Below are 10,646 nucleotides of genomic sequence, written 5' to 3'. Positions count from 1 at the left end.
GTATATACATATATATAAATAAGGATGTGTGTATTCGATAGATGGACTCATTTTCTACATACACCCGTAGTGAATCGATATAAATATATTGGTATATTAGATAAATCGATATAAATATATTGGTATATTAGATAAATCGATATAAATATATTGTTATATCCATGTCGGAAGTAGTAAATATTTCGTTTGAGCAGTATTGCTCGCTCGTTCACATCTCCATATTGAATTTCTCAAGTTAGTTCGAAGAGTGAAGGGGGTATTGTTTGTTGGGCTCTGATACCATAGTGCAACACAATTGGATCATATTCTCTTATTCTCGACTATAGGATCACGCTGTACGTAAAGCTATACATTCCTGCCAACCCCACACACCTTCTCCGCTGCCCGTGCTAGCTCGCGTGCCTTCACTTTAGTTGTTACTATCCGCTCAAATTTGACCAGCGATGTGACCATATTGCGAAGCAACGCTCTACGGTGACCCGAAGGCCTACCTAATCTACTGAACTTGACTCCGTGTTTCATCGCGGTCGTATTGGACACACACTGTAACTGTAAGATACGTAAGATAAAAGTAGGTGTTATGTATGGTCTCTACAGTGAATATAAACATACATGTATATATGTATGACCCAAAAATATATTGTATTTACTGAATTTTGTTTCCGCCAAGAGTCCAAGAGGTTTTGTCACGCGACTTTTTATTTTATTTTGTATATATTCACATTCCACTAAAATTGTGTGACTTCTACGGTGAAAGCACTGCAAGCCCAAGGTGACGTTGATGATACTTAGTTACCCCATGACGACGTGCATAACTGTATATTAGCCACACTTTCAAGCCATATTGACAATCTCATGGCTATATGTTACGGTCTCAGCGAACAATTTGACACCCGGGATGTGTTTAAATTCATATCTCCTTAGAATCACGTGTAATAGCGAGATATCTTGGTATGATCTTACCCAGCCAGCTTCTACTGACAATCTACACGTAATTGGACAACGTGGTCAATTAAGTAGTATTGGAGGTCATAGTGGTCTCTTTAGAAGCATAGATCTGTGTGTTTTGTTGTATCTGTCGCGTAGTTTGATCTGACTATCTATATATTACGCATAGCCGTATCATTCACTACATACTTTCAAGGTTGTATGCCATATAGCAGTCTCTCCTGTCGTTGCTGGAGAGCTAACAACCCAACACCAATAGCAAATGCTCTTATAATTTAGGGTTTTTGAAGGGTGTTGAAGGATGGTTGTAGTATCTTCTAGTGGACACTTCCGCGCATGTCTTATTTGTCTCATTGCTTGGCACTCATATGCTCGACATACACTTTCTATATATATATGACTAGTGTTGTATATGATTTAGCAATTGTATATATTATCCCTGCCTCTAAATGAGTTTCATTTTCTAGTATAGTTTCGTGGCCGTTTCCTTCAGCCGTACTTGTACTTGTCAGTGACAACCAAAGTATATGGTCCTCTATAAGCCCTATTACAAATCGGCACAGAGTCCTGTGTATATATTTTTACCAGCGTGGATTTGCTATGTTAAGTGCTACTCCAATGTCAGATACAGCTTACAGTGGTATGACACTGTCTTATAAGCGAGTAGTGTTGTTTAAGTGTTGCATTTGACGTGTTGTTCTATGTTAGGAATAGCACAAGACCCGGCACAGTGACTTTAACACTTCACTTCAGCAATGCAAGTTGCAGGGGTGTATATACGGCTAGATTCGATCGGACAGGAGCGCGGATGCGCAACATACGAGAGAATTGGCTCACTGTCACAACAGACCATCGTCGCTGCGTGTATCACTATGAAGTAGTACTGATCTGTTCTAGGCTATTCTGAACACATCTCACTAGTAGTTTGTCTTTGTAGTGAGTTCAGCAGCAGCAAACAAACTTGTTCGTAAAACAAACTTGTTCGTACGTTGTATCGAAATATACAGTTTCGAGTTGTACTTATTACATTGAGACCAGCGGTAAGCGGCAAGTCCCCACTACGCTCGTCATTATGCTATTAAAGTTCGACTCTCATTCGATGATCAAGACTATGACCAGCAGATACGATGTTACCTAAATTTTCTTTCATTCTTTGTTGACTAGTCGCAGTATTTGTAGAACTAAAAGTAGAATCGACTTTAATTTCCAATCCGTACTTCCATTCACACGCGATGTACGCGTATGTGATATTTAAAAAGTCAAAATTCTGGCACTAGCACCGGCAAGCCACCCGTCTTTTGCCACAGGCATTCAGATACTTTTCATGCCTTGCATATTTTACCACCTCCTTCAGGCCCCGAACCTAGCAACATTCTCGGTCGCTGCATTCTCTCGCCACACCAACTTGTGAAGCTGGTGTATAGCTTAGAAAGTGATCAAGCAAGTTGACATGTTCAAATCACAAAACAAACCTCTGGCTGAAATATACTTCTCCTGCCTTCTTCCGGATGTATATCTAAGGATACGCTATTCACCTGTCACAGAACCAGTGGTGTCCCTTCAAATTCGTCAATCGATTGCCCTCGGTATCACGAACGCGATAGAAATTATTGAATTTGATTTGTTCCAGATCAGTATATACCTCCAACTTCCGACCCCCATCCGCTCGAGTCATCGTAGTCTGCAGTGTTTCTCGTGACGCTCTATCGGCGTTACCATTTACTAGTCCTTACGGTGCTCCGTCTACTAACAGTCACAGGAGACGTCGCTGCTGGTAAACTTGGAGTCTGGGCCTGGTGGCGTGTGTGTACAATTCGGGCATTGCGAGCACCATTGGTGTCCGTACGTAAAACACCATGCAGCTTCATCGTATTATTGCGATGTTGGTTTGATGAATCTGTCGCATCAGTGAAAATACCCAGACATTTCCCATGCATTCTAGAGTATGCAGAGCATAGACCTAGAGCGGGAGTGCCAATATATCCGCATATGTTTTGTTGTTTTGCACGCGTGTGTATATGAGGAGCGTGTACATACAAGGACGGGCCCAAACATCCACCCAGGTGCTGTGTAGTTCTGTACGTATCCATGCGTTGAGAGTATGCATACCCCTGCACGAGCTTAGATTCACATCAATTATAAGGTCTCTAGGGCATTGCTGTGGCACACTGTAACTCCCCAACCCTTTCACCGACGCTGTTCGCTCTACTTGTTGCTCGTAGCCGCACTTACCCAAGTTGTAAACTATTTACAACTGATACAAGCGTGCGTATGCTAGTGCAAGCGGGTATATACTATACACACAGGCGCGCATGTGGCCTATACTGGTGTCGGGTCATCACTTAATCAGGCGTAAAGTTCATACGAGGCTGGTCTAATCATCGACTGCGGTTGCGATGCCAACAGGGTTGAAGAGTGGATAGAGCTGCCCCGTCAGGACCTCTAAGGTGCCTGTCCCGTTGCCTGGTGGTAGTTCTATATACTCATCATATGTGTAGGGTGTCAGGTCACACTGTCTCGTTGCCACGGTCAGTTGGAATATCTCACAGGGAGGTGCGGCGGCACACGCTCTCGCACAGTCTCCGTAGTTCGAGTATACAGTCGAGTCCGCCTGGGCTCCCACAGTGACTACCGTGCCTTCTCTCGTCAGAGGAAACGTGGCCAGAAACGAGACTTTCTTATTTGGCACCACAATGTCGCCCACTAAGTTACTGATGGACGCGGCGTCGTTGAACGGGTTGTAGAGTTCTAGCTGGCACTTGTAGTATGGCGAGTAGTTCGTACACTTCATCCTGTCCTTGCACCCCGCATTGTAGTTGGTCACATCTGTCTGCGGTCCATCTATTCCACAGTCAGCACCTATTACCAGCTGATTGTGGCAGTTGTAGTTCTTGATCTGATTGTACAGACCCAAGTCGTAGCCCAGGAACATATCCTCACCACAGTGACTATACGAATCCGGTATGTACAGTCGCATGGGTATGTTGTTCCCACTCGGGCAGGGGTCGCTAGTGCTGCATCTCAGGGCCGTGAATTCCCAGCTTTTTCCCGGCGGCACGGCATCGTTGGGCACAAAACGGCACTGATTGCGTGGATCGTTGGGAATATATACAACCGTAAACCCTATGCACGTAGTATTCGCACTGCATTGCAAGGCGCACGCTTGTGAGTAGTCGTTGATATTATCAATCGCATTCTCGCCCGGAACGCTCGGCAACGGCCACGTCAAGTCGTACTGTTGTTGGGTTAAAGACAGCAATGTATCCGGTAGCGGCATACTATAGCCTACTGGCGGGATAACTTTACCCGTCCACTCTCCCATACCAAGCATTTGGTCGTACAAACCGTTCGCATAGTCAGTGCTGAAGTTCTGTCGCAGCTCTTCTTGATAGATCGCCGCATTAATGTAATCCTCGAGACTATCGTCCGTCTCGCACGACTTCGCATAGGGTATGCGCCCATCGGCACAAGTTGAGTTCACTGGACAGCCCGTTAGATCAATACCCGGCACCTGCACCCAGGACGCGAATATGGACGAGCATTTTTCACCAATTGCTAGATAGGGATTGCATCCGTGGTCTAGAAGATTGGTTTGGAGTTCCCCGGCATTCTGCCAGCCGAAGAAATCGGAAGACGTGCATGCGGGCAGATTGGGATAGAAGATGTTCATCATGATACCGTTCCCTGAGGGACAGAGAGCGTCGCACGAGAAGCCTTCCATAGCATACAGGAGCGTGTAATTGAGCAAGACACACACGTTGTCTTGTGATTGCTCGACGAATCGAATCCCAAAACCATTGCACCCACCCGTATGGTTAGTGCAGAACGCTCCACAGGCATCCGCGTAGACTTGCATAGGGGTCACATAGTCGGGCGAGCCAGCCGGGACTGCTAGCACCGCACCCATGAGCTCTAATACGGGTGTTGTATCGTCGTAGTTCTGCACGCTGAGCAACTCAAAATGGGATGTGTAATTGGCCACTTCAAAATAATTTACCGTGGTTAGCAAATCTCCGTAATAGATCGTCCGCTCCTCAAAGGTTGTTGGTACAACTACAGGCACTAAAGGCACGGCTTCAGTTGTCTCTGATATAACGGCAGCAGGCTGTGTAAAGGCTGGTGTTGCGGTGGTAGTTTCATCAAGTATATGTGGTAATACAGTTGTTGCCAAACTGTTCGTCGGTGCCGTAAGGGTGTTAACCGTGGCCGCCTTAACGGCCACACTTTGTGTTGCTGTTGAATTAACGTTTGCAGACGACGTTGATGTTGTATTTACTGTTGCTGACGATACTAACGTTGTCGTTTCAAATGTTGTTGCCGTTGTTGATATAGCAAGTGAAACAGCTACAGAAGATGATATTGCTGCATTGCTACTTGCTACTAGTTCGGTATTGGACTGTAGAGTGATATTGATGGCTGCGCTACTATTCGCTGGTAATGTGCCATTCGTTTCCAGTGTTTCATTAAGAATAGGAGTACTGTTCAACGTACTATTAGTGCCTAACGTATCATTCAAGCCCAGAGTGTTATTCAAGGTGCTACTAGAATCTAAAACGTCTGTAGGGGCATCTGCTGTGGACGCATGTGCTTGCCTACGCACATACCTTCTGTCATCTACGCGATCAGTATTCTCATCGTGTTGTACATCTATATTGGTATCAAATTCTGGACTGTCATTACTTTTGTATTTTGGAATATTATCCTGCGCTAGCACTGCGCTGCCAAAGCAAACATATACAACCAGAAACGTCACCAGCATGATCAGCCTCATGGCTGCATCAACGGTGAGATTGTCGGTTTGTGCGTGCCTGCACACAGATGTCAATCGTATACTATGTGCTGTACGTAAGCGATTGTCTTTATATTGGACTCTGTATCGTAGATCAAACACGGAAATTCAAATACAATTGCAGCGGGCGGAATTATGTGTGGACGTCGTCAGATGCTTTACCCCGTGTCTGTCTACACAAGTCCACACAACTCAATAGCACTTAATGACCATACACAACCCCACTACCACTACTAGGTATATCTGGTGTTGTAATCAGTCAATTCGTGAGGTATCATGTCATACAGCTTATACACATGCGAGTTGTGTGATCGTCAGCCTACTATAATAATAAAAATTCATCATAAAATACGTCCAAATTAAGCGAGATATTTGTTAGAGAAGTTGAAAAAGTAGTTGTAAACTTGTAAAGCATTGCAGATTTGCGGTGTGTACATGTCTTGCACCAATGGGAATTCTTCAAACAGTTAAAATTCTTGTTACGTAACTTGCTTTTGCATTCCCTTTTATCCGCATTGGCTTAGACTATCGGGCATAATGATTGGCCAGCAATTTTTTTACCAGATGTCATAGATCCCCATGTAGCCCTGCACCAGGAATTCTGAATATGGGGCCGTCGCAGTAGGGCACAGAATAATTCTTGGCTACCATGTCCTGATTGTCCCTGGGGGGAGTGGGACATTCGGCTGTGTAAATATTTTGTTGACTCACTTCGTGTGATGAGAGTCTCGAGTCTCGAGTATTGAGTCTCGAGACTCGAGCCTCGACTCTCGACTCCTCGACTGACATCACACATATTGTCAAAATATCGGTTGTGCAATGTTCAACTGCTCTTCTCGATTGCTACAAACATCAAATAAAGCCCCTACGGCGTGACAGAGTGAATTCTGAATATCTCTTGAGGTATGATACGAGACTCGAGAGAGTTTATGACGAAGCGTGCTATCAATTAAGTCTAACCCCTCCCCCCTCCCCCTTTTAAATTTACAGCTTTGTTCAGTCTCTGGAAGAATAGTATGGTCGGTGGTCTTTATTCAGTAGTATCTTTGTAGGAGCCAATCCTTCAAATATATCCAAGGAAGCTAATTTATGCGAGTATGTGCATACTGCTTTTGTTTATCCTTAGATCATTTTCATCTCTATTTGGACTAACATTGAAGCCGTCATGCTTCCCGATTTTGTTTTCCAGTTATGAATCCGAATACGTATGGAAAGCTGCCTGTGCTTGCAGTCTGGTTCTTTGGGACAGCGAGCATCAACTTATACATTGGGTATAACATGTATGGCGAACGAGGACAGGAAAATAGGGTGAGTGCGCTTGATACGTTTCAAAATAGCATGCCAGTATTATTCAAAGTTGGGATCACCTCCGATGTTTGCCCGGGACGAGTTGATTTCCTGAGTTCAAAATACACATAGCTTTATACTTTCGAGTTAACTGCTTATACCACATTTCGAGGATAGCTTTCGAATCATTATATATATTTTCGTATTTATCAGTCAAACTGTGTCTAATTCCAAATATATATCTAATTCATGACTTGCGTCGAACAGGAACGCTTACGACAATGGGCTGGTATTGAAAGACCTCCAAATTGAGAAAGAAATGTGGTTCGCAGTCTGGAAAATGTTTATAGTAGTAATACTGAGAGAGATAGCTTGGCGGCGAGTCTCGTTTAGGCGGACTTGCTGCGTTAACCATGCGTTGGTCGCAAGCTCACCCTGACTGACACATAAACGTTTAATCATCTAGACATGACAGCTCCATGGTGTGGTTTCCAGCTATTATTCACACTCAAAAATATGCCCCGAGTGGTATCATGTAAAATTATGTACGGGCTCCTCTTTGGCGCATATTATTGCACTTCTCCAGTATGCTTTTATATCAATGCGTTTGCTGTTATATGTTAGCAGAAAGGGTCGAGGTGTCTGACTCGGTCAAGACTCAATACATAGCTCCGTGTTCCTTAGAAGCCGCCAAAATTGTATAAAATTCGAAAAAGGCCAGTGATTCTGTGATTGGAATGCCATAGATGTGAAATATCATGGCAATAAAAAGGATTCAAAAAAATTGTGATAAGTATAGTCTGATGAATTGTCACAGCCATGTGAATACGTGTTGTTTTGGAAGCTTTGTGGTAGCACTACCTCGACAACCTCATTGCTTTGCTGTAGTGTAAGTGGGATACACCTTGGTATTATAATACAGAAGCGAATACATAGACTGCACCTACATCACGCAGCGATCAGTATCGCTCGAACAACGAATCCTGTATACCAGTCTGAGAGTCTTCAGAATGGCTGTGAAAACTCATAAAACCATTGATACAATCTATTCGGCCGATACGGTCGAATGGTGCCCTATACCAGAACTCGCTGACGTACTCGTGTGTGGCACCTACCAGTTACTGCAGGAGTCAGAGCAAACAGTTAACAGTGCGAGTAATACCACAGATAACCCTGACTGTGACGCAGTGAGTACAGATCATCCTCATAGTGAGAGCGCAGAAGAAGCGAGCTCAAAGAATCGAGCCGGGCGTTGCTTAATGTATGCGTTAAATCACGATGACTCTGTACTGAATGAAGTTGCCAGGTGCGATGCCAATGCCATCCTAGACGTAAAGTGGCGCCGGGAAGCCTCGAATCATAATGGAGGTTGGTGTTGTGAATACATATAACCGGTTGTAGTATTGTTGACACGTGTTTATGTGCGGGTTGGCCTCAGCACCTATAGTTTTTATTTGGAACGGTTTATATCACACATTTACAGTTTTGAGGAGAGGAGACCAATCAATCACGTCGGCGCTATTTCCATTGTGGGCTATACGCATCGGTATATTTGTTGGTTGTATTTGTTTGCAAAATGATCACTAGGTGGTACTTGTGAGTTATGTTTGTAAGTCTGGATATGACTATGAGTGGTAGTTATTGAAACAGCCTAATATCTAGTTCATAGCTAAGACTTCTGAATGTCAGTGATGAGCCGCTATAGAAGTATACGTATGAGTATCGGCAATTTATTACTCAGTTTGTGGTCAAACTTGCGCATCTATTATTCTGTTTCCCAAATTTTGGCAACACTCACAAGATATATACAGCTGCCATGCAGGTGACAGATGTGTGATCTTTGTTCGTATCCAAAGTTCACTCCACCGACACTCCACCGACCCCCGGTAAAGGCTCAGAAAATCACATTCGAGGTGCATTTCTCGCATTTGTGGGTGTTCTATTGTTCGATACTTGCCCTACATGCTTGTCAGAACGAACATAGTGCCCTCTCTGTGCCGTTTTTGACCACACACATCAAACCGGTGGGGCCAGCGATGGTGGAGGTCAGGTTTGTGCACACAAGCACGTCTGTGCTTGAATGAGTCACTGTCACGATTGTGGTCGATTGGGTGAATGGGCAATTACGAGAGAACAATCTGCGATCACGCTTGCGATTAATGCTTGGCTGTATCTGTGCTGTACTGAAAGACAATACATTGCGATGGAACGCTATCGGTACACCCACGTGGGTAACTAGACCTACATTGCCAAGCACATCGTTGTATAGTTCAAGTTTCGTATTGACGGCCTCTGAATAAGCCTCGAGCCAAAGTGCGGCTACAGCTCACTTCCAGGGCTGGTGATGAAATGCATACAAGACCAGACACAAGTTGAAACCTAACTGTCGTGTGGCGAGCTTGACAACTAAGCCAACTGCTGAAATGGTGATAGTGCCAATGTATAATGCAGCAGAAAATGGGTTAGTTAGACGAGAGTTGATGGGATGTATGGTCCGAGCTGGAGCGTCCCTCGCTTGCTAAGTGTGCTCTCTGTGTACAGACACCCCCAATAAAGGCTCGTATGGGCCGCAAAAGACCAGCGGCACGCGTGAGAAGAGCAGAGAATATACCAAAATCCGCTACGTATCACGCAGGCGTACTAACTCGCATTGAGATATTTAATAACGTTGTTGCTGTGCCCAGATTTTGCCCGTCCTGTGTTAAATTTGCGCCCGCATGTATCTGTGGCAAGCAGTGTTTGAAGACCTCGTGCGCTGTTCAAGATCTACTCGCTCCATTGAACTTGCGTACACAAAGCACTACACTCAAAACTTGGACCGTTTCTCGAGCTTGATTCGCCCGTACTACTTATCTATTGAAGATCGCCTCAACTACATTTACGGCCAAATCGCCAGCTGCCTAGCTTGAATCGTATTTGCCAATCTTCAAAATTGTATACAATTCTGTTACGATCTCTATTGTATTTTCTGCCTATCTAAACTTGGGCTGTCGCTATTCATCCCGTTCAATCGCACACCACTATACATCGACCTCATACCGTACGCTTACACACCTCGTTGTCGGAGCAGCTGTGGCGGCCCTGTTTGCGACCGTGGACTCGGTAGGGGGAACTGTGGTGTACAAAGTCAGTCAACGTGAAACTGCGATAGATGGTCCCGATAAGACAAGTGCACCTTCGTCCAGCACGCATGACGCCTATGCCCTGGAAGCGTGTGCGTCCCATACAAACACGCACTTCGACGAGGCATGTGGAACTGAGCTTTTGAATCTAGCGTGTGAGTGGACATACGGCATGGGTAAGCATAGCATAATCCTACCATAATTTATCGTCTATTTATATGGGCATGGTTAAGCATGACAAACTCTGACCGTACCTTAACGTGTATCTATTCGTGATGTATGTTTCTCGATTCGATTGGGAAAATGCGCTTGTATTGTCAGCCCGTGTGTGAAATTACATCCTGCACAAATGGTGGTATCAGACACTCTCTGCTGTGTCACTAAGACGTAGTGATAGTCTATTGGCAATATAGTATAGCTGTGTGCGAGCATTTTTCGATCAAACACTGTAGGCATCGTGCCTCAGTATGGCGTTGCCAGTGATTGTGCTGAGCCGTTGC

General features: G+C 44.7%; 3 protein-coding genes across 3 annotated transcripts in view; 1 reads left to right on the top strand and 2 right to left on the bottom strand.

The window, feature by feature from the left end:
• Positions 1–666, bottom strand: part of SARC_03226 (50S ribosomal protein L17) — a 4,058-nt gene extending 3,392 nt beyond the window's left edge. Inside the window, exon 1 of the mRNA XM_014302980.1 lies at positions 373–666. Within this exon, the coding sequence (XP_014158455.1) occupies positions 373–522 (150 nt within the window). The 5' untranslated portion in view covers positions 523–666. The remainder of the gene's footprint in view (positions 1–372) is intronic.
• An 848-nt stretch (positions 667–1,514) lies between these two features.
• SARC_03225 (hypothetical protein) lies at positions 1,515–6,022 on the bottom strand. Its single transcript, XM_014302979.1, has one exon. The coding sequence runs from the start codon at positions 5,717–5,719 to the stop codon at positions 3,323–3,325; it is 2,397 nt and encodes a 798-aa protein (XP_014158454.1). The 5' UTR covers positions 5,720–6,022; the 3' UTR covers positions 1,515–3,322.
• Positions 6,023–7,838: 1,816 nt separating this feature from the next.
• SARC_03224 (hypothetical protein) lies at positions 7,839–10,348 on the top strand (the record flags this gene model as incomplete). Its single annotated transcript, XM_014302978.1, has 2 exons — positions 7,839–8,392; positions 10,095–10,348. Exons 1-2 carry the CDS (start codon positions 8,035–8,037, stop codon positions 10,346–10,348), a joined length of 612 nt encoding a protein of 203 aa, XP_014158453.1. The 5' UTR covers positions 7,839–8,034.
• Positions 10,349–10,646: the final 298 nt, after the last annotated feature.

The sequence above is a fragment of the Sphaeroforma arctica genome (assembly GCF_001186125.1).
Source record: "Sphaeroforma arctica JP610 unplaced genomic scaffold supercont1.160, whole genome shotgun sequence".
Classification (NCBI taxonomy): Eukaryota; class Ichthyosporea; order Ichthyophonida; genus Sphaeroforma; species Sphaeroforma arctica.
The sequence above is the reverse complement of the archived record's forward strand: the minus strand, read 5'-3'. Positions and strand labels throughout refer to the sequence as shown.

Bases quoted from the DNA above. Each gene is read 5' to 3' on its own strand.
- SARC_03225 (XM_014302979.1), bottom strand. From the start codon at position 5,719: ATGAGGCTGATCATGCTGGTGACGTTTCTGGTTGTATATGTTTGCTTT.